At 42.8% G+C, this 24904-nt stretch overlaps 1 protein-coding gene across 15 annotated transcripts in view; it reads right to left on the bottom strand.

Annotated features, from left to right (window-relative positions):
- The window catches only part of LOC124147667 (phosphatidylinositol-binding clathrin assembly protein LAP-like), a 70618-nt gene that overhangs the window by 4815 nt on the left and 40899 nt on the right, over nucleotides 1-24904 (bottom strand). For 4 of the 15 annotated variants that reach the window (XM_048380687.1, XM_048380685.1, XM_048380686.1 and 1 more), the window contains 13 exons: nucleotides 24749-24840; nucleotides 23166-23289; nucleotides 20075-20390; nucleotides 18965-19033; nucleotides 15035-15085; nucleotides 13979-14404; nucleotides 12653-12700; nucleotides 11711-11752; nucleotides 9993-10043; nucleotides 4873-5041; nucleotides 3942-4116; nucleotides 3139-3213; nucleotides 573-756 (listed from right to left, as the gene is read on the bottom strand). In XM_048380687.1, the coding sequence (XP_048236644.1) occupies nucleotides 595-756; nucleotides 3139-3213; nucleotides 3942-4116; nucleotides 4873-5041; nucleotides 9993-10043; nucleotides 11711-11752; nucleotides 12653-12700; nucleotides 13979-14404; nucleotides 15035-15085; nucleotides 18965-19033; nucleotides 20075-20390; nucleotides 23166-23289; nucleotides 24749-24840 (1800 nt within the window). In that variant the 3' untranslated portion in view covers nucleotides 573-594. The remainder of the gene's footprint in view (nucleotides 1-572; nucleotides 757-3138; nucleotides 3214-3941; nucleotides 4117-4872; nucleotides 5042-9992; nucleotides 10044-11710; nucleotides 11753-12652; nucleotides 12701-13978; nucleotides 14405-15034; nucleotides 15086-18964; nucleotides 19034-20074; nucleotides 20391-23165; nucleotides 23290-24748; nucleotides 24841-24904) is intronic. The other 11 variants (XM_048380683.1, XM_046518361.2, XM_046518368.2 and 8 more) reach the window with 11 other exon arrangements.

Here is a 24904-nt window from a genome sequence, read left to right on the forward strand (position 1 = left end):
TCAGCGAGCCTGACCACCTGATCCCGTTAGTCGCCTCTTACGACAAGCATGGGTTGCTGAAGACCTATTCTACCCCGGATCTTCACGGGTCTATAAGTGAGAGAGTGAGTTTGGTTCAACATGGAACAATATTCCAGTCACATCCCGGCATGTCAGCTTCATGTGGGAGGAAAGCCAGTATTGATGCAGGCCTTCACAGTTTACCACTTTGGTACATCCCACGAGCATTGGTATGGTGCTGACCAATAATCAGGGCAAACCAGGATTCATACCCAAGATCAAAAGGTCTCTGGCACACTTAAAGGGACACAACTCAGGTTTAAACAATCGGACAACCATACCCCTCCCAATGCATAAAATATATGAAATGGAAATATAGTTACAACAAAAAAAATCAGTTATGAATGACAGTGCACTGGGTACACACACAGAACTTGTTCCCATTTTATTTTACTTCAGACTTAGAACCTGATCTACATAAATCACTGACAGCAAAAATGGCTTAAATGTGTAGTTTATTCTGCAGGTAAATAAGTACTGAACTGCTGAATATTACTGTGACCAATGCTTACCTTGAGACAAGCAAGCTGGGCCTCACAATGCCCCGAATGGATCATTCATATTGTTGGATTGTGGCATGGGTGGGCGTGGCTGCTGGAATCCCATTGGCTGCATCCTGGCCCCATACATCTGTGGCTGTTGCCCCATCCCCATGTTCATACCCATCATCTGGGGGGACTGCTGCTGGCCCATGCCCTGCAACAGGAAGCAAGTGATGCAGGTAATGATCAACATTTCAGACATTAAGTACCAATGATGCATATACCCAACAGTAAGCCTTAATGGTGCATATACCAGGCAGAGGGCCCTGATGATGCATATACCCAACAGTAAGCCTTAATGGTGCATATACCAGGCAGAGGGCCCTGATAAAGCATAAACTCAACAGTAAGCCTTAATGGTGCATATACCAGGCAGAGGGCCCTGATGATGAATATACACAACGGTAAGCCTTAATGGTGCATATACCAGGCAGAGGGCCCTGATGATGCATATACCCAACAGTAAGCCTTAATGGTGCATATACCAGGCAGAGGGCCCTGATAAAGCATAAACTCAACAGTAAGCCTTAATGGTGCATATACCAGGCAGAGGGCCCTGGTGAAGCATATACTCAACAGTAAACCTTAATGGTGCATATACCAGGCAGAGGGCCCTGGTGAAGCATATACTCAGCAGTAAGCCTTAATGGTGTATATACCAGGCAGAGGGCCCTGGTGAAGCATATACCCAACAGTAAGCCTTAATGGTGCATATACCAGGCAGAGGGCCCTGATGATGCATATACCCAACAGTAAGCCTCAATGGTGCATATACCAGACAGAGGGCCCTGATAAAGCATATACTCAACAGTAAACCTTAATGGTGCATATACCAGGCAGAGGGCCCTGATGAAGCATATACCCAACAGTAAGCTTTAGTGATGAATATACCAGGCAGAGGGCCCTGGTGAAGCATATACTCAACAGTAAGCCTTAATGGTGCATATACCAGGCAGAGGGCCCTGGTGAAGCATATACCCAACAGTAAGCTTTAGTGATGAATATACCAGAGGGCCCTGATGATGCATATACTCAACGGTAAGCCTTAATGGTGCATATACCAGGCAGAGGGCCCTGGTAAAGCATATACTCAACAGTAAGCCTTAATGGTGAATATACCAGGCAGAGGGACCTGGTGAAGCATATACTCAACAGTAAGCCTTACTGGTGAATAGACCAGCAAAGGGCCCTAATGATTCATATAGTTGGCAGAAAGCCTTAATGTTGCATATACTAAATGGTGCAATACATGTATGCTGCACATACTCAACAGAAAGTCTTAATGATGACTATACTTGGCAGAAGGTCCTAATGACACATATGACATGTACTAGTAATACATGTATGCTGCATATACTCAACAGAAAGTCATAATGGTGAATATACTAGGCAGGTGTTCCTTTTGATGTATATACTCAACAGATATCCTTAATGGTGCACATACCCCACTTGATCAAGCCAAACATGTATCATGGTATGTAGATAATAAAACAAGACAGAAAGTCTAGATCGTTATGGGATATAACCACTGACAATTTCATAACAACCATTTACTTCCATACCTCATCTACTGGCCTACTTCCATACCTCATCTACTGGCCTACTTCCATACCTCATCTACCGGCCTACTTCCATACCTCATCTACCGGCCTACTTCCATACCTCATCTACCGGCCTACTTCAATACCCCATCTACTGGCCTACTTCCATAGCTCGTCTACTGGCCTACTTCAATACCTCATCTACTGGCCCACTTCCATACCTCATCTACTGGCCTACTTCAATACCTCATCTACCGGCCTACTTCCATACCTCATCTACTGGCCTACTTCAATACCCCATCTACTGGCCTACTTCCATACCTCATCTACCGGCCTACTTCAATACCTCATCTACTGGCCTACTTCCATACCTCATCTACTGGCCTACTTCAATACCTCATCTACCGGCCTACTTCCATACCTCATCTACTGGCCTACTTCCATACCTCATCTACTGGCCTACTTCCATACCTCATCTACCGGCCTACTTCCATACCTCATCTACTGGCCTACTTCCATACCTCATCTACTGGCCTACTTCCATACCTCATCTACTGGCCTACTTCAATACCTCATCTACTGGCTTACTTCCATCCCTCATCTACTGGCCTACTTCCATACCTCATCTACTGGCCTACTTCAATACCTCATCTACTGGCCTACTTCCATAGCTCATCTACTGGCCTACTTCAATACCTAATCTACTGGCCCACTTCCATCCCTCATCTACTGGCCTACTTCCATACCTCATCTACCGGCCTACTTCCATACCTCATCTACTGGCCTACTTCCATACCTCATCTACTGGCCTACTTCTATACCTCATCTACTGGCCTACTTCAGTACCTCATCTACTGGCCTACTTCTATACCTCATCTACTGGCCTACTTCCATAGCTCATCTACTGGCCTACTTCCATACCTCATCTACTGGCCTACTTCCATACCTCATCTACTGGCCAGATGACATATCTATAAAAGATCAAACATACATACCATCATGGGTTGCTGTCCTTGAATCATCCCAGGCTGAGCATAGCCCATACCTCCCTGCATAGGAGGCACTCCCATCTACAACATCAACAGTGGAGTGAGTCAGTCAGTCAGTTGGGTGTAATGCCACCCTGAACAGTATGCCTCTAATATCATGGTGAGTCAGGTTAATGTGGGAAGAAAGCCTGAAGTGATGCAGGTCTCAGAAGTTAACAACTTTGGTGAACTCCACAAGCTGACATACCTAGAAACATATGTGGGGAATTGAATCTGGGTATTCCATGTGACGGGCGAACGCCTTAACCACTAGGCTACCCCACCGTCTCTTAATATGAAAGAATCACTGCACGATAAATTAACTATAGTTATATGAAAGAATCGGGTGTTCTTTAACCAGCTTTATGTGTGACGAAAGTGTGAAGTGATGCAGGTCTCTGATGTTTACCACTGAGATACTATGCCGCAGTTTAGCATGAATACCCCACTCAGACACAGTATACGGACCAGTCATTTATTTAGACCCTTAATCTTTTCACGTCTTTTGGTATGACGCGGCCAGGGATGAAACCCCCGCCCTTCCGCTCTCCGTGCAGTTGCTTTACCCCTAGACCTTAGAAGGAGGCGGTCTGTTTTTTTGGGGAAAAAAATCTTCATTTTTCAATGTGCATTATAATACATTTTTCAGTACACATTGTACATAAGAAAATATGGCAATCTAAAGATTAACTAATACTGGCCAAAGAGAAAGCTTGTGTCAAATTGTTTACAATGTAACTAGTTTTTAGAATTTCACATTTGTGACTGACCATTGGCTGCTGAAACTGCTGTCCCATTGGCTGCTGGCCCATTGGTGGCTGGTTCAGTGGCTGCTGACCTATCGCTGGCTGGTTCCATGTGGTCGATGCCATTCCGGAGGTCATCTGCCAGTTGGTACCCCCAGTCAGCTTCTGCTCTCCTTTAGGCTGCCATTGGTGCTCAGCTCTGAAACACAACAACCACAGCTTACACAGAATGGAAATCTTACCCCCAGTCGATTGTCCCTATTTCATTAAACACATATATTTCTATTTTCAATTTCAAAAACGTGAGTGAGTGACTGAGTTGGGATAAACGCCGTTTTTAACAGTATTACAGTTATATCACGGCATGTCAGCTTAATGTGGGAGGAAAGCCCGAAGTGATGCAGGTATCAGATGTTTACCACTTTGGTGAAACCCACGTGCTGACAAACCATGAAACATTAACAGGGGGAACTGGGATTCGAACCCACAACCGTAGGTTTCTGGTGCGCCCAAGGGATGCAACTCTGCACAGCGAATTGTGGTGCCTTACACAATTGGGCCACCCATGCCCCCAGACAACCCAGTGATTGATAATATGAACGATCCTGTCTTAATTGTTTGTTTGTTTTGTTTGTTTGTTCCAGCTATATGACGGCGATCAGGAAATAATCGAGTCTAGACCAGCCAATCAAGTGATTGGTATCATGAGCATCTGTCTACGCAGTTGGGATACAATGACATGCATCAACAAAGTCAGAGAGCCTGATCAACCGATCCCGTTAGTCCCCTTTACAGCAAGCATGGGTTGTTGAAGACCTATTCTACCCCGGATCTTCACAGGTTCGATCCTGCCTTAAGGGTACGATGACACTACAAGTCACCAAGCCTGACCACCTGATCCATGAAGTCACCTCATACGGCCAATTCTAATCTGGAATCTCCAAGGGGAACTTACTTCTTGACCTGTTGTGCCGGGCCCCCGATGTGGAGGTTGCCTGCGAGTGTGGAGAGGCTGCTGTCAAGGTCCCCTGCCAGGAGCTTCGTAGAGTCTGTTTTCTTTTGGTTACTGTCTACCTGGTTCGGCTTGTTGTGTGGCTGGAGTACCTCGCCAAATGCATCAAAACCTACAACCACCATGTCTTGCTTCAGCATATACTTTTCGATTTGTTGTCTTACGTAAACCATGAGATATTAGGTATTAGAGTATTAACATCGAGTGAGGCTATTAATGTGACAAATTACATTGTTATGTAAAGGACACCACAAATTCTACATTTATATGAACAAGAAAATATATACTTTTAACAAAAACATCGAATTTTGGAAATTTACTCTGTTGAAAACTCCATAATGCCTTTAAATGTCTTTAAATACTTCATTTTTTTTATATTGTTAAGAACAAGCAGCTTTCAATGAAGAAATTAACTCCAAATTTTCATGTTCATAACATTAGAATAAACATGGTACACACAACATAAGAATGTCAACACTAGTATGTATATGTGTCAGTTTAAGACATGATTTCTCCATCCATGACACAGGATAAATAAAACTAAAAGAAATCTGAAAAGAAATGACATGCTCGAAGTCTAACAGAAAACACTGACACGGTCCAACCCATCAATGATACACATGAAACACTACGTTGATTTCACTGAGTTGTTTAAACATACAGACACTCACACAATTTCCATACAAAACACTGACTATAATATCGACACTCAAACTGTAAACTGTGTAGCAAAACACTGCATAATCAAAATGATAAGTTAATCACAATTAACTGTGCAATAGAAAAATTGATACTCTTGAGCTGTTTTCCATCTTGTAAGGGAATATAACCATAATAATTTCTTCCTGGTGTAAATAAATGGCGCGATATGCCACAGCCAACTGTATTTCTTGTTCGTTTAATGCTTCACGTTGCACTATTACAGCCGTATTGCAGCCATTTGATGTATATATACTGAACAAAAACAGTTATGGATCACAAATACTTTTTGGGAATAATTTTTTGTAGAGAAGACTGAGTACATAACTTCAACAAAAATATTCCCCAAAATATACACAATCCATATTTTTTTGTACAGAAATATATTGTGTGCACATAATTTCACACATTTGGGGTAACGGGAGCGTCCAATGCACCTTATCCAGTAACAAAACACCACCTTTTACAACAATCATTGATTGAAAGAGACGTGCCAGTTTCCATCGTCAGAAACATAATTGCACCTGAATCAGAAAACCAGCCTAGGACAATGTGAGCAACACTCCATAAAACTGAGGTACAATAAACCAGGCTCAGCCCGGTCAACAAGGACACTAGAGTAGTTGCTGGTGAGGAGTACTAGTCATGTCTATTCTACGCTGCCATTGTGACTGCCTCACCCTAAACTTAGGTAACTTTGGCCACTGGGTATATATTCTGACCCAAACACCCATTGGTGTAAACATAAATCCCTGAATACCCACAGGTGTAAACACAAGGCCCTGAATACCCTCAGGTGTAAACACAAGGCCTTGAATACCCACAGGTGTAAACACAAGGCCTTGAATACCAACAGGTGTAAACACAAGGCCATGAATACCAACAGGTGTCAACACAAGGCCTTGAATACCCACAGGTGTAAACACAAGGCACTGAATACCCACAGCTGTAAACACAAGGCACTGAGTACCCACAGGTGTAAACACAAGTCCCTGAATACCCACAGGTTTAAACACAAGGCTCTGAATACCCACAGGTGTAAACACAAGGTTGGTTGGTTGGTTTGTTGTTTAATGCCGCACTCAGCAATATTCCAGCTATATGACGGCAGTCTGTAAATAATCGAGTCTGGACCAGACAATTCAGTGATTAATATAAGGCCCTGAATACCCACAGGTGTAAACGCAAGGCCCTAAATACCCATAGATGTCAACACAAGGCCCTGAATACCCACAGGTGTAAACACAAGGCCCTGAATACCCACAGGTTTAAACACAAGGCACTGAATACCCACAGATGTCAACACAAGGCCCTGAATACCCACATATGTCAACACAAGGCCCTGAATAGCCACAGGTGTCAACACAAGGCACTGAATACCCACAGATGTCAACAAAAGGCCCTGAATACCCACATATGTCAACACAAGGCCCTGAATAGCCACAGGTGTCAACACAAGGCCCTGAATACCCACAGGTGTCAACAAAAGGCACTGAATACCCAAAGGGTGTAAACAAGGCACTGGATACCCAAAGGGTGTAAACATGAGGCCCTGAACACCCAGGTGTCAACACAAGGCCCCGAATACTCACAGGTGTAAAACACAAGGCATTGAATACCCACGTGTAAACATGAGGCCCTGAATACCCACAGGTGTCAACACAAGGCACTGAATAGCCGTAGGTGTAAACACAAGGCCCTGAATAGCCACAGGTGTACACACAAGGCCCTGAATACCCACAGGTGTAAACACAAGGCCCCGAATAGCCATAGCTGTAAACACAAGGCCCTGAATACCCACAGGTGTAAACACAAGGCCCTGAATACCCACAGGTGTAACACACAAGGCATTGAATACCCACGTGTAAACATGAGGCCCTGAATACCCACAGGTGTCAACACAAGGCACTGAATAGCCACAACTGTAAACACAAGGCCCTGAATACCCACTGGTGTAAACACAAGGCCCTGATTACCAACAGCTCTAAACACAAGGCACTGAATAGCCACAGGTGTAAACACAAAGCACAGGTGTAAACATGAGGCCCTGAACACCCACAGCTGTAAACACAAGGCCCTGAATACCCACAGGTGTATACACAAGGCCCTGAATTACCACAGCTCTAAACACAAGGCCCTGAATACCCACAGGTGTAAACAAAAGGCCCTGAATACCCACAGGTGTAAACACAAGGCCATGAATACCCACAGGTGTAAACACAAGGCCATGAATACCCACAGGTGTAACACACAAGGCATTGAATACCCACGTGTAAACACAAGGCCCTGAATACCCACAGGTATACACAACGCCTTGAATACCCACAGGTGTAAACACAAGGCCCTGAATACAAACAGGTGTAAACACTAGGCCATAAATACCCACAGGTGTAAACACAAGGCCACGAATACCCACAGCTCTAAACAAAAGGCCTTGAATACCCACAGGTGTAAACACAAGGCCATGAATACCCACAGGTGTCAACACAAGGCCCTGAATACCCACAGGTGTCAACACAAGGCCCTGAATAGCCACAGCTGTAAACACAAGGCCCTGAATACCCACAGGTGTCAACACAAGGCCCTGAATAGCCACAGCTATAAACACAAGGCCCTGAATACCCACAGGTGTAAACAGAAGGCACTGAATACCCACAGCTGTAAACACAAGGCCATGAATACCCAGCGGTGTAAACAGAAGTCCCTGAATGCCAACAGCTGTAAACACAAGGGACTGAATACCCACAAGTGTAAACACAAGGCACTGAATACCCACATCTGTAAACAGAAGGCACTGAGACTAGCTAGTGAATAACCAGAGGTGTAAACAGAAGGCCCTGAATGCCAACAGCTGTAAACACAAGGGACTGAATACACACAGGTGTAAACACAAGGCACTGAATACCCACATCTGTAAACAGAAGGCACTGAATAACCACAGGTGTAAACAGAAGGCCCTGAATGCCAACAGCTGTAAACACAAGGGACTGGATACCCACAGGTGTAACCACAAGGCACTGAATACCCACAGGTGTAAACAGAAGGCACTGAATACCCACAGGTGTAAACACAAGGCCCTGAATAGCAACAGGTGTAAACGCAAGGCCCTAAATACCCACAGGTGTAAACACAAGGCCCTGAATACCCACAGGTGTAAACGCAAGGCCCTGAATATCCACAGGTGTAAACAGAAGGCACTGAATACCCACAGGTGTAAACAGAAGACACTGAATACCCACAGGTGTAAACAGAAGGCCCTGAATAACCACAGGTGTAAACACAAGGCCCTGAATATCCACAGGTGTAAACGCAAGGCCCTGAATACCCACAGGTGTAAACAGAAGGCCCTGAATATCCACAGGTGTAAACGCAAGGCCCTGAATATCCACAGGTGTAAACAGAAGGCCCTGAATATCCACAGGTGTAAACAGAAGGCACTGAATACCCACAGGTGTAAACAGAAGGCACTGGACCATCCTGAATACCCACTGAGTGTAAACATGTGTCTTAACTTCTCGTTCCACCCCACACCCACCCACCCATGAAGTACGAATTGTCACCAATTCTACACAAACTGTGCAGCTATCAACAGAATAACAAGAAGAAAACATGTGAAGAGGAAAACACAAACAATAATCAACCCAACAATATGCTTAAACATACGATGTACTCATCAAAATAATTATTCAGAACTGAAATTCTACAAGTTCATCTCAAACATTTAAACACTGACTTGAGCACTACTGGCAAACAAGGTTACTGGGTGTACAATCTGCCTATTCTTTGCATATCATGCAACTTGCAGTCCAACTCTTGCCATTGAGTGAGTGCGCAATAGCCATAATACATTTTAGCAATATTACAGCAATATCACATCAGGGGATACAAGAAATGGGCTTCACACATTGTACACACGTGGGGAATTGAACCTGAGGCTTCGGCGTGACAAGCAAACAGTTTAACCACAAGGCTACCCCACTGTCTGTTGCCACTGAGTGTCAGTCAGCAATGTCACAGCTAACCTGTAAGATATCAAGCCTGGACCAGGCAAACCACTCAGACAGCATGAGACTCAAAGTGGGATTCCAAATAATCTCAGTCACACCATAATCCAACTATCAGTGTAGCTAATGCTCACAAGTATGGGTAACAGGAACATCCAGCCTCGAAGGCCTTTGCGAGATGTTCCTGTGCAACTTAAACAATCAGGTTGAATGTTTGAGATGAGACAGGTAGGTTCCTGGGACAGTTTCTACCAATAGGGATGGCCAACATAAATATCTACTGTCTAGTACAACATGACCAATACAGACAAGTGTACGGACAGACACATGGTGGACGGACAAGTCGTCCCCCCGTCTTACCACTGGTGTCAGAGTGTCCGGGGGCGGGGCTGGTGCGCCCCACCTGACCAGCTAAACAAACAAACATACATGTGTAAGGTAACAACATGCTCTGTGTACATACAAAGTGATATTGCTACATCATACTGAGGGTAAGTGATCTCACTATTTATTCCATGCGGGAACTGAACCAATGCTGTGCATTACCTACTCCCCCATCCTTTACAAGGAAAACACAAAATAATCATGGAGGTCACTGATAGTGATGCCTTGAACAGATAAACCTGTCAATACAGACCTAGATACAGCACAAACTGTAGGAATGTCTCATTAATTATGTGCAATCTAAATAATTCAAATCACATCTATTTGGAGCCATAAGGATCAATCAAAGAGACACATTTAGTGAACTAGCTACTGAGGGAGACTGCCACATTGAAGGAGATATTACTTCTGAGTGTTGGGTTTAATGCCTCTTTTACCTGTATCTCAGTTACATCTCGGCTTGTCAGCTTAATCTTGGAGGATCACCCAAAGTGATGCAGGTCTCAGACGTTTACCACTTTGGTGAAACCCGCAAGCGCCGGTATGGTGCTGACAAACCTAGAAACACAATCGGGGCGAACCAGGATTTGAATCCAAGAAATAACTTGAACACAAACCACACATTAACTAAATGATGGAATAAGGTTTCTGATAAACTTCACCAAAAACACTGATAAACATGCATATTATCGTAATGCCCCATGCATACTGACATATTCAGCATAAATCTCAACCTAATCCAAACTATAATCATATCTACATTCTTGTTTTGACCGAAGCCCAAAGACCTCCTGTAAAGATAAAGCCTCCAGCAACAGAGAACTTCGGATCTCCAGATCTTAGTGTTCTTAGTGTTGAGCTAATATATAAATTCAAATTAACAACACTTAAAGTAAACCAGGAAATGTTTTTGAAGAAAGAACGAGGGTCTGGACCAGCAGGTTGTACAGAATGAATGAGGAACCACAAGGACACCCCATTGCTCATAGATGCAGAGCCACCTAAGACATCCTGGCAAGTAGACCAACACATTGTATAGAAGCCGAACCCATTTCTACAAACCAATTTTGGCACTACGATTGTTCCAAGTCTGTGTTAAGACATGGCGCCTAGCTAGTCTAAGCTCTAAGATCACACTGCAACTGTTCCAGGTCTGTGTTAAGACATGGTGCCTAGCTAGTCTAAGCTCTAAGATCACACTGCAACTGTTCCAAGTCTGTGTTAAGACATGGGGCCTAGCTACGTAGTCTAAGCTCTAAGATCACACTGCAACTGTTCCAATCTGTGTTAAGACATGGGGCCTAGCTAGTCTCAGCTGTAAGATCACACTGCAACTGTTCCAAGTCTGTGTTAAGACATGGGGCCTAGCTAGTCTCAGCTGTAAGACCACACTGCAACTGTTCCAAGAGTGTGTTAACACATGGGGCCTAGCTAGTCTCAGCACTAAGATCACTTTGAACAGGACTCTGGACAAGTAGGACACATGTATCAATAACTCTATAGTACAAACTCACAGGAACAAACATAATCAACAAAAGAATTGCCCGGTTGTGTTAAAAGGCACACAATGATTCCGGCCACGCAGTACCGGGCTGGCCTGGACACTCCAGGATAACAGTCTGAGACAAGGTGATGGTGAAGTGAAACAAGAAAAGAAACAGAATGTTGTGTTTTGGAGAATGTTCCTGGTGTACCTGTTTCCAGATAGGTAGGGGTGGTGCTTCGAGGGAGGTGTGCTGCAAGCAGACAGGACAGCGGGAATCAGACACTGGCAGCCACGCACAGACAACAGGTGGCATATCATGAGAGGGGAGAAACATTCCCTCAGTGGGAAGTCTCATGATATTGTATCAAGAATTAGTGTTGATCATAGATTCCATTTAAAGACAAAGATGAATTTTCCCTGAATTGAAGATCTCAAAATTTAGCATCAAAAAGTTGTGTTAACCACTGATTCCATTACAAGAAAAAAGAATTGCATTTTCAGTGAATAGGATGTCTAATGATACAGTATCAAGAATTAGCTGTGTTTCTTGTTGAGACTCCACTAAAAGAGACAAGATGTCATTTTTCTTGAATGGAAAATCTCAATAGAGAGATTAGATTCCAATAGTGAGAAGTGAAGGTATCATTTCCCTTGAAATGGATACCTCATGATAGCTAGAACTGGTCTTGATAGAACTTCCTAAATGAGATATTTCAGGATATTGTAAAGATTACTTTTACCCTAAGTTCTGATAAAAGACGGCAAAAAAGGACTTTTTCTTTAATGGTATCTATACTACTCAAAAGAAGTTAAAGAACACCTAACTTTCTTGCATATGACTATAGTTAATCCGACATGCCATGACAGATTAACTCGTGAGTGAGTGAGTATTGTTTTAAGCCACTTTTTGCAATATTTCAGAAATGGACGTCACAAGTACCCAAACCCGGGTCTTCAGCGTGACGAGCGAACACCTTTACCACTTAACTGCCCCACTGCCCCAACAGATTAACTTTAGCCAAATGACAAAACTGAGTGTTCTTTAACTTCTTCAGAGAAGTATATATTTGCCTACAAGGTATCCCGAAATGTGTGCACGTGTCCCTTTAGATGCAAAGTGGGAAGGGCTATTCAACAACACCATACTAACCTGGGCTTGGGGAGGCGGGAGACAGGCCACAATCGCCTGTAGCAAAACCTACAAGTTAACCAGCATGTTAGCATATCTAACTACACAATGCATACATGCCAGGCCTCATTTATCTCACTGGCGACAACAGCTCACTTTTTCTTCAACTAAATCAAAGCATGGGTAAAGAGTAATTGTTGTTCAGCTGAAAATTATCGGAAATTCTAACCAGTTTCAGACATCAATAATAACATGCAATTGCGTACCAGAAAGGGATGAATTTAATGTCAGATAAAATTAATTAAATTAATGTAATCTCTTTTAATAAGGACTATCCTGACGTTTGGATATTGATTTACTTTGAAGAAAATAGCATTTTTTCCTCGACTTCAAAAGTTACAAACACATTGAGTGAATTTCGTTTGGCACTTGACCAGCAATCTTGCAGCTATTCATAGCAATTGAATGCAGTTATAACACGTCGCAGATATATAAACACACTAGACATCTAACAGGTAGAAATAACATCACAAACTTAGGAATCTAATTTGTCCAGAAACAAACCAAAGAAAACATAATATTAACTTGATTTCTCCACTAGCTAAGATACTCATGCTGTGTGTATTACAATCAATGTTCTACATTTCTATAAAGTGTCACAAAATCGTGAACAAAATTTGTGCTTTAGTATTGGACTTGATACAAATATTTCCATATGTGAATCAGCCAGGTTATTTATAAGAGCAACACACGCTGAATGAATTCCTGACATTGTTACACTTGTCATTGAGTGAGAGGGACATCAACCGACCATACAGACTGAAGACTTGTACAATTAGACTTTGTCAAACAAGACCATACATGATAGAGACAGTCAGAACACTGTTCAGACATTGGAACTTCACGACAGTGGAAATCATAGGCACACCATGTTATAATCTGGAAGAAATCAGGTAAACAGAAGGCATGTAACTGTTGAAGTTGCTACTGAACTGAGTCGTATGTAGGTCTACACAGCTAGGGGGAATCTAACTACACTTGCAGATGACCACCTCACATCGATACACACAGGTAGTATACACAACACATACTCGTTCTGATCCATAACAAACACACAGTCTGAGGAAAACATTTCTAGAAAATGACTTATTTTAAAAAAACGTCATCTTCATGAAGTTTGGCCAAAAGGTGTGGACTTTTCCAACATGTAATATTCTTGGACCAATCAACATGTTGTGAATGTCTCACTGGGCTATAAATGATTTATACACTGACTGATATACAGACATGATGTGCTACGAGACAGAGAGACATATACTGCCTGATGTACGGAGGCTGATGGTCTACCTGTGGGACTGACACCGCGTCGCACTGGCCCGGGAGACAGCGCCGGGCCACCAAGACCTACCATCTGGCTCGGATCACCCATTCCTATACCCATCCCCTGGCCAAGGTCGCCCATCCCTATTCCGCCACCCATTCCATGAGTAGGATCTCCCATCCCCATATTCATCCTTACTGGAAGAGGAGACCCTGTTGGGTTCATCCCCATCCCCATAATCGGACTAGGGCCTCTTGCAGGAGACATGCCCATCCCTATAGTCTGACTGGGACCCCCTGGGGCCTCCATGGTCATCCCCATAGAGCCAGTCTGCAGGTCTGGTGCCCCGGACATATCTAGTCCTCCCAGGCCGAAGGACGCAGGTTCCGTAGCTCCCGAGGTGTGGCGCGATGGATCCAGGGGGTCAAGGGGAGAGCCAAGGTCAGCCCCAGCTTCACGCAGCACAAACAGCAAGGTCAAAGGTAAACATCAAGCTTAACACGTGGGTCGTTCCAAGATTGTAATCATTCACTGCACTGCACAAGATGAGCTTACAAGGCACACAGTTGACACATCTGCCTCCTTGAAGCATATGTTACCAAGTGATAGACACAAGTAATGCCATTCAATTCAACAGGACTTACCAGACAACAAGAATAATGGATAAATAGTGTAAAATATGTAAAAATTTGGTGACGTCATGTAACTCCATGGTTTCTGTGTGTGTAGGCTGAAACAGTGGAGGTGAAAGGTGTGGTGTGTATGTACTATGTACCTCCAGCGAGAGACGGAGAAGGGGTTCGGGTTGTGTGTCATGTACCTCCAGGGTTCCTGTGTGTGTAGGCTGAAACAGTGGAGGTGAGAGGTGTGGTGTGTATGTACTATGTACCTCCAGAGAGAGACGGAGAAGGGGTTAGGGTTGTGTGTCATGTACCTCCAGGGTTCCTGTGTGTGTAGGCTGAAACAGTGGAGGTGAAAGGTGTGGTGTGTGTACCTCCAGAGAGAGACAGAGACACCTTCAGTGTGCCTGTGCATGTATGCTGATGACATGGTGTAGGTGCAAGGTGTAGGTGCAGGTGTACCTGGTGGTGAAGTGGTGTCCAGAGCCGGGAGTGGGTGGTTCTCCAGGCCTGCTGTTAGTACACCACATGCAATGAGACATGCATAGGTTAAACATAAAAGCGTGGGATCACAACATGTTCAAATTTGTTAATACCCTTTTTAAATTAATTTCAAACATAACAATTTATTTTATATATACAGAATTTTATACTTTAACGAAAATGTTTCCCTACTCTATACATCTCAAATGGCATAGTTGTGATCCCACTGGTAATAAATAGCACATTTAAAAGACAATGTTAGAATTGCTTGAAGCATGCGACAAGTTAGAAAGGCACGATAAGGCCAATGTGAGCCTAGGACTAGTAAACTGCAAAGGACAGTAAATCCAGGTGAATTTTAAGAATAAGATAAAAATTCAGTGCAAATAATATCAGAGAGAAATGCAAATAAAAATGAAAACTGAATCTTTTTTAATGTTTCTGTGCAGAACAATATAAAGTATTTGCATGTCTTGTTGTATGCCAAAGATCCCGTGATGTAGATTGTCATATACACTAACACAATACACCAAAATGTATGCAACACAGAGCATAGAAAACTTTATGTAACTTTTCTTCCACAAAGAAAGACACTGAAAACTGTCTTCAGATAGTGAAATTCTGTGACATCGTAAGAGGCTCTCGGTTTCCATTTCAACTATCTTTGAATCAGTGTCATTATGTGTTTGGTGTATTTCCCTGTGCTAAATGTCGATACACTAACAACTGACTATACATCACGTGAGCTAGGCTGTGTATCTGTGTGTATAACATACTGTATGTCTGGATACGATGTATTATACAATATGCAACAGACTCTTGAAATTATACAGTAAATCTGTTACTTGTTACCATGGTTACCGGCAAAACCTTGTCTGCCATTTTGTATTCCTCCAGTATTCACAAACATGGACATATCATTCATGGTCGGGTATGCAAATAGCTGGACTGACTAAACATACCAGCATGTTTTGGAAGTACTGCAAAAAAAACATGTGTAAAAGGTTCTGGATGTAATTTGTATTCAAATTCAACTTCCTGGTGTTTTTGTAAATAATACCTTTGGAAAGCTAAGGGTGAGTGAATTGGGTCTAATGCAGTCTGGAAGAGTATTTCCGTTATACTATGGTGTGTCAGCTAAATGTGGGAGGAAAGCCTGAAGTGATGCAGGTCTTAGACGTTTACCACTTTGGTGAAACCCATGAGCAAGGCAAACTAAGAAACAAACATGGCAGTGCTTGAATCTAGTAAGTAAAAGTGTAAGCAGTCCTTTGACATCCTTCAGAAACTGGTGAAGTCTCCATCTGGACAATTTGGAAATATTTTTAGTGATCAGGATTGAACCAGTGATAATTCTTTGCAAAGTTGTATCTCAATAATAACTGTCATTAGTTTTGCAACAATAAGCTGTGATAATGTTAATATACCGCTAAATGAGGCAAGTATTGATATGCTGATGATGGTGAATGACTCTCCATCCATTGCAGATGAATTTCACTATCTCTAAATTGTTTAATTAGGCTAAAATAAATAAAGGTATTGGTTCTCAGGCACCCCCCGCATCATCATAAAGTCTGCCGCACGTTTCACTTTCAGTTCCATTTTAAACAAACCCAAAAGAATCCTCAAATATTCCAAGTCCAACCGCAGTCAAATACTGTAATCCAGTATTTTACTCATCCAGGAATACATTTATGTTGTGGGCCCTTTCCCATGCTAACTGTACACAACTGCTAATTTGGTTACACAACTGTTTTTTTTGGTAAACTTATATACTAGTTTGAACACACACCCCATCCCTACTCCCCCACCAAAAAAAATACCGCCTGTCTGCACAATATTTTCAAAAGCCATTGCCTGAGAACCAATTCTTTTATTTTTTTAAGCCTACCTCTCATAGAAACGTATATACAGGAAAAAGATTTCACTTGGCCAAGCGTATTTAAATGTAAGACTAAATATATTCGTTATTTTCACAACTGTATCAAAATCTGTATGTGTACTGTGTCCTGTGGTGACAATGTATATCCACTGATGATGCAATAGCTTATAAAAATGTGTTTCGCAGAACTAATCACTTGCATGAATTCTATATAACATAATACCCAAAAGAAGTTAAAGAACACATGATTCTTTCATGTAAGATAGATAATCTGTCATGACATGACGGATTAACTATTGTAAACTGACCCGTGAAACTCCCAGATAGAATAGGTCTTCAGCAAACCATGCTTGCCGCAAAAGGTGACTCTGCTTGTCGTAAAAGGCGACTAATGGGATCGGGTGGTCAGGCTGTATGTATGTATGTATGTATGTATGTATGTATGTATGTATGTATGTATGTATGTATGCATACAAAAGCAGTTACGACTTCTGCATTAGTTTGTTTCTTTGTTTGTTGTTTAATGCCAATTGGGATACAATGACATGCATCAACCAAGTCAGTGAGCCTGACCAACCGATCCTGATAGTCGCCTCTTACGGCAAGCATGGGTTGCTGAAGACCTATTTTACCCGGATCTTCATGGGTCACATTAGTTTGTTGTAACCACTAGTACTAATTACTTTCTGTCTGTGTTTGGTATAACCATGTTCTACTGCAGTTACTGTATTTGCCATAATAAGCGGTCCAGGAACTTAGAAAATTGTTATGGGTGTATGTATGCTATCATAACACAATTATTTTTTGGGTAGAGGTCAAACAATAGTGAAACAAGTATTTCGATAAAAGTTACAAGGCAATTATAGACACCTGTTTTCTCTAAAAAAAATCTGCAATATACAGAACACTATATGGATAGGTCTTAAGTTGGTCAGGAGGTGCTTATTGAAGCAGAGCGCTTTATATGGCAAATACGGTAGGTCAATACGTGCACAGCAACATTATCATGATTATGATATTAATAAAATTGTTTTCCTAATATCAGCGCCAAGCATGTCATCTACATGTGTTAACAAACTGCCAGCCCGATGTGTGCATGATATACGTAACTGACTACGGAAGCCATGTTTGTGTGTGTTATATATCATACTTAATGTTGCTTACTGTGGAGAGATGATGGTGTTGTTACTATCACCTACATGTCACAGTTATATCATTAGTGTCTGTAGGGTGAATTGATGGTGATTTCATAATAAGGAGATATCTACAACTGATTACTAAGCTTTCAGAAAATTACATGGTAACACACCTTTTTTTATTTTGATTTAACATATTAAAACAGTGTTCCTAAAAAAAGAAAGCCTGAATTTTTTTGTATTAGAGAGGTGAGTGTTTATGTGTAATTGTGTATCAATGACTAAATGACTGAACATCTAAGTTAAACATTTTATTTAAAATATTTTTTTCCCCATAATAGAACAAACTATCCTCCATAGGGGTGAAGCAGAGAGTTGGGTCGTACTCTGCTGTGAGCAACTTTCCACCTATACCACATCCGACTCCAGAAACGGGCTTCATACATTGTACCCATTTGGAGAATTTAACCTGGGCCTTTTAACGCTTTACCCAGCCCACCACTCCCCATCTTCATTGCTCCTGACTTGCCCCCCTTTCTCCATTATCATTGCCCCCTCTCTCCATCTTCATTGCCCCCGACTTGCCCCCCCTTTTCCCATCTTCATTGCCCCCCCCCCCCCCCCCCCCCCCCTCTCTCTCCGCTAGTCCTTATAACATATAACAAAACCCTTAAAAAGGGCAAATTTCTACTAGTCCTAAGGATACCTTAACTTCAGAGCAGTTTTGCAAGGATTATAGGACGAGTGCCAATTTCTAACATTTCCCAACTCCCCATCTTCAATCCTATAGGCTCCTATTTTTCTGCTGAAAATGATTTACAAAACAGCTTGATACACATATTGGCACATGACTTTCTTTGATAAACACACACAAGGCAGTGTCCGTCTTACCTTGTGCTGGAGCATTGGTGTTGTTGAATGCTTTTGCAAAGTCAACTTCATTTCCAAAATTGGCAGTGTCTGGAACAAAATCACATCAATAAGCTGAGTTAAATTAAAAAAGTGAGTATGGTCGATTTTATCAATATTCCAGCAATATCATGATGGGGCCGCTAGAACAACTTTCTTCCATTCAAAGTATCTACAAAAATTAAATAACACGATTTTGTTTCATTTCATGCTGCATCCAACAGCATTTCAGTTACATCACAGCAGGTCGGTTCGTGACCCGTAATGGTATTTCCTCAGATCTTTGTTTAGCTATAGCAAGAACTAAGATCTGATTTTAATGAGATTGGAAGTGGGAGGAAGCCTCAAGTGATGCAGGCCTCAGATGTTTAACTTTTAACTTTAAACTTTAAACGAAGCCCTCAAGCATGGATATGGTGCTCACAAACATAGAAACACAATCTGGCATTTCAACCAATGATCATGTTTCTAGAGCACCTAAGGGACACAACTCTGTATGGCAAATATAATTCATGGGTAGGGTTTACAAAGAAGGGTCAGTTCAATATGGGAGTAAAACCCAAAGTGATGTAGATTGTAGCTGTCTACCACTTTTGTGGAACCCACAAGAATTGGTATGCTGCTGGTTGACTAAGGATTGAAAGAGGGTTGAAGGTGGGATCCTTGAACCCAGGAGTGAGTGAGTGAGTTGGGTTTTTACGCTGCTTTGAATAGTATTCAAGTTATATCACGGCAGGTCAGCTTTATGTTGCAGGAAAGCCCAAGTGACGTGGGATGAACTCATAGGTTTCTATTAAGCCAAAGGGATTGATCTCTGCACTGCGAATTGCCTAAGACGACAGTCCCCTTGTACCCAGGAACAAAGTGTCGTAAGAGGCGACTAACAGTATCGGGTTGTCAGACTCGCTGACTTGGTTGATGCATGTTATCGTATCACAACTGCGTAGATTGATGCTCATGATATCAATCACTGGATTATCTGGTGTAGACTTGATTATTTCCAGACCGCCGTCATATAGCTGGGATATTGCTGTGTGCGGCGTTAAACAACAAACAAACAAACAAACAAAGTGTTAAAGTTGGGAGACATACTGTTAGTATTCCAGCCTGTGTTCACAGCAAAGGGGTTGTTGGCTTGCTGTGGCTGTTGCTGCTGGGGTGGCCCGCCGTATGCTGTAGCCATTACACTCTCTACATTCTGTGCAAATGGGTTGGCATTGAGGCTGAGCAAGTCATCGCTTGGTTTCCCATTGGTTGCAGGTGTCGAGGATGCTGTTGGGGAGTTGGGCCCAAACAAATCCACTGATCTGGTCGTCGCTGTCCCCGCAGTGAAGGGGTTCGACTGGGTGGTCGGCGATGAGGTTGGTGTGGTAGCTGAAGTTGACTGTAGTTCCTTCATTCGCTGTTCCTACAATGCACAGGTAACTGATTATGTACACATTAACCCTTGTCACTTGTGGTGTACAGGTTAACACTGATTTCTACTATGCATAGATAACTCATCAGGTGATTTATTTCTCATTCCTTGGTTTACGATTCCGGTGATATTGAAAATGCCAAAGACAAAATATGGATAAATTGACTTTATGATCGCTGTAACTTTGGCTTCAGCTTCTCGGACACCTGTGTACACACGAATATATTTGCAGTTGAAAGACTGGAAAACGTGAACAGGGGCATTGGGCTGTGCTAACATTCTCCTCCATCTTAGTCTGTAAGAATTCTCTAAACACATGGTTCTGAATTGTGTTCGAGGTATTTGGAAATAATATCACCAACTAGCATCACTGTAATCACTCTTTCAAATTTGGAGGAATTAATTTTTAAATTTTTTTTTTGACAACCTACATTGGAAGCAAAATCTTTGTAAATCTTTATAAATGTATATGTTGACACCTGGCCTCTATGCTGCACAGGTAACTCCTTATGTACAGGTCGACATCTGGCCTCTATGGCACACAGGTAACTAAATGCTGCACAGATAACTCGTTACGTACAGGTAAACAAAACACTGTTAGTGTCTAGAAGTTGCTTCATCTATAATTCCAGGCGTAACAGAATGAGGGAATATAGAATAACACTGCTTAATCTGTGACTAGTGATCACTGCTGCTCAACAATTACCATGGTGATATACCTTCGCGACTGATTTACTTAGAGTGAGTTTGGTTTTACGCTGCGTTAAGCAATATTCCAGCAACATTAGACACTAGAAATTGGCCTCACACATTCTACCCATATGGAGAATTGAACCCGGGTCTTCGGCGTGACGCACAAATAATTTAACCACGAGGCTACCCCGCTACCCCTGACTTACTTAAAGATTTTTGGTCAAATGGAACATTTTATTCAGTCATTTTGTGCATTCAAACCATGCATGTGTGCGTACTTGACACAGTATCCATAAGTATCAGCCGGTAACCATCAGATTGAGTGAGAGTGAGTGAGTGAGTGAGTGAGTGAGTGAGTGAGTGAGTGAGTGAGTGAGTGAGTGAGTGAGTGAGTGAGTGAGTGTGTGAGTGAGTGAGTGAGTGAGTGAGTGAGTGAGTGAGTGAGTGAGTGAGTGAGTGTGCATGTGTGTCTTAGAGTATGGTATTACACCGCTTTTAGCAATATTCCAGCAATATTGTGGAGGACACCAGAAAATGGGCTTCACACAACAGAAGAGAGATGGATATACAGTCTGTGCTCTACAACAACCATCTGTATTCAAGCACCTGGAAGATCATGCAGACTACTGAAAGCAACATCTACACATAAACGAACTGTCCAAAGTGTGCATTGTTTCAGTGTTAAGAGTTTTACAAAGAAATTAATCCCGAAACAAACACATGCTCTAGTAATGAACTAGGAAACCAGTTTCTTTCAGTGCAAAGTGAATTATTTCAATTTGGTAAAATGTCTAAATGACTACTGAAAATCATATATTTCTGTAAATACACTACATGCAAAAAAATATTTCTGAAGAGGATGTCATTCCAAAGATAAATACAACGAAATGTGATACAAAATAAAGAAAAATCTAATTTTCATAAACTTAAATGTATTATCCTTTTCCCTGAAATCTGACTTATAAATGTGAGTAAGAGCAGTTTGTTGGGCATGAGACATATTGACATCCTGGCAGTATGAGAACTGCAGCAACATCCATTAGCAAAAAGATCAAATTTAAGACACAGACTCATCAACCTAGTACAGGGGAGACAACTCTATATCCCATAGCACTGTCTGTGTCCTCCATTACGACTAATTGCGTGTGAGAAGCACTTGGAGGTAGATCAAAACAACATTGATATGTTAGTGTAGACACAGTTAATCTGTTAGTTGAGGATAATCACAAACCTTTCCAGTCAACCTGCCAGGGTTCGACTGATGTCACTCCACCGCCAGCCCTATGCCACTGCAGAAACTATTCACGGCCATTTCCTTTTTTCACAAATATTAATTCAGGCACTGACAGACATGGATCATTGTACCTGCTATGAATTTAATTCTGGACGTTGCTATGTGACGAAACGGTCTCGTTAGATACACAGTGAGTGAGTGAATATGTTTTTTTACGCCCCTTTTAGCAATATTCCAGCAATATCACGGCGGGGGACACCAGAAATGGGCTTCACACATTGTACCCATGTCGGGAATCGAACCCGGGTCTTCGGCATGACGAGCGAACGCTTTAACCACTAGGCTACCCTACCGCCCCAGATACACAGTGATTAAGACATCACAAACCATGGGTTCCTATACATTGTCATGGGTCATATCATAATGAAAATATTCATCACGTGGAGAAGGCACCAGGCTGTTTGCAGTCTATTTAACAGAAAAACTAAAATATGTCCTATTATTGCAGCTACTTCAGCATTTAGTTGGCATACACATTAGGGAGGTGAATGGAAGAGCACTTTTAAGCCAAAGGGAGATAATTAACGTGGCAGAGGGCTGTTCACATCTTGCGGATGGCAGTTTGGCTGCACAGGTGACCGTACACAAGCAGCAGCAACAGCAGCGACGTTGACGACATGCCAGTTGAGTCCATGCAGGAGGCATCTACGTCAGTCGACACTGATGAGCTGGATCAGCAGGCAGACACACGGCCAGATCAAGGTAAAGAGTAGCAGTAGAGAAAAGAGATGTCCAGTTGCGATGACCATTGTGGTGTCAAGCTTATACGAAACACTTACTACCTTCAGCTGGTGCAGGCGTTGGTTCTCCTCGTCCAGGATCCGCTTCTTTTCATCCTCGCTTACATTTAACGCTGAGCTGTTGTTGGAGATAGTCGACAGTGCAGATGCAAACCCTGCCGGTCTGTAAGAAACAAGCAAGGATTGATAGCGGCTGGTTCTTGACATCACCCACTCGATAGTCCAAACTACAAAAATTCCCCAGTGATACCAACATTTACTGAAAGCAGGCAGGATTGGTTGGTTGTTGGTTGGTTTAACGCCGCACTCAGCAATATTCCAGCTATATGACGGCAGTCTGTAAAAAAAACGAGTCTGGACCAGACAATCCAGTGATTAATATCATGAGCATCGATCCACGCAATTGGGATCGATGACATGCATCAACCAAGTCAGCGAGCCTGACCCTCGATCCTGTTAGTCGCCTTTTACGACAAGCATAGTCGCCTTTTACGGAAAGCATGGGTTGCTGAAGTTACCTCAAGGCACGGGATGGTGCTGACAAACCAAGGATCATAATGGGTGTGAATTCAAACCTATGACCAGTGGGTCCTGGGAACAATCCATGCTCTTTGAGTCACAATGTGCACGAGGTACAGGGGTCCTGTTCTGTCCTGGAATTCTTGCAGGGATAGACCAGCAGACTTATTTCTATCCTAGAATCCCCACAGGGATAGACCAGCGGACTTATTTCTAACCTGGAATTCTTGCAGGGACAGGTCAGTGGACTTATTTCTATCCTGGAATTCTTGCAGGGACAGGCCAGTGAACTTATTTCTATCCTTGAATTCTTGCAGGGACAGGCCAGTGAACTTATTTCTATCCTGAAATCCCCACAGGGATAGGTCAGTGGACTTATTTCTATCCTGAAATCCCCACAGGGATAGGTCAGTGGACTTATTTCTATCCTGAAATCCCCACAGGGATAGGTCAGTGGACTTCTTCCTGTCTTGGAATCTCCACAGGGATAGGCCAGTGGACTTATTTCTATCCTGGAACCCCCACAGGGATAGGCCAGTGGACCTATCCTTGAATCCCACAGGGACAGGCCAGTGGTTTTAATTCTATTCTGAATCCCCACAGGGGCAGGCCTGTGGACTTATTTCTTTCCTGGAACCCCCACAGGGATAGGTCAGTGGACTTATTTCTGTCCTGGAACCCCCACAGGGATAGGCCTGTGGACTTATTTCTGTCCTGGAATCCCCACAGGGACAGGTCAGTGGACTTATTTCTTTCCTGGAACCCCCACAGGGATAGGTCAGTGGACTTATTTCTGTCCTGGAACCCCCACAAGGATAGGCCAGTGGACTTATCTATCCTTGAATCCCAACAGGGATAGGCCAGTGGACTTATTTATATCCTGGAATTCCCACAAGGATAGGCCAGTGGACTTATCTATCCTTGAATCCCAACAGGGATAGGTCAGTGGACTTATTTCTGTCCTGGAATTCCCACAAGGATAGGCCAGTGGACTTATCTATCCTTGAATCCCAACAGGGACAGGCCAGTGGACTTATTTATATCCTGGAATCTCCACAGGGGCAGGCCAGTGGAGTGATCCTGGAAGCTGTGGAGTTTCTTACTTTGGGGTAGCGGTGGTGGTGGTAACAGATCCCTTCTTTCCCTCCAGAGACAGGAGATGTTGCTCCAGGGCATCAAGGAGACTTGCTGGAGCCTGAAACATACAACCCAGGTCACCACACAACTCACTCAAGTGGGAGAATCTTCTGTGAAAAGTC

This window comes from Haliotis rufescens, unplaced genomic scaffold (genome assembly GCF_023055435.1).
Source record: "Haliotis rufescens isolate VD_foot unplaced genomic scaffold, xgHalRufe1.0.p SCAF_32, whole genome shotgun sequence".
Classification (NCBI taxonomy): Eukaryota; Metazoa; Mollusca; class Gastropoda; order Lepetellida; family Haliotidae; genus Haliotis; species Haliotis rufescens.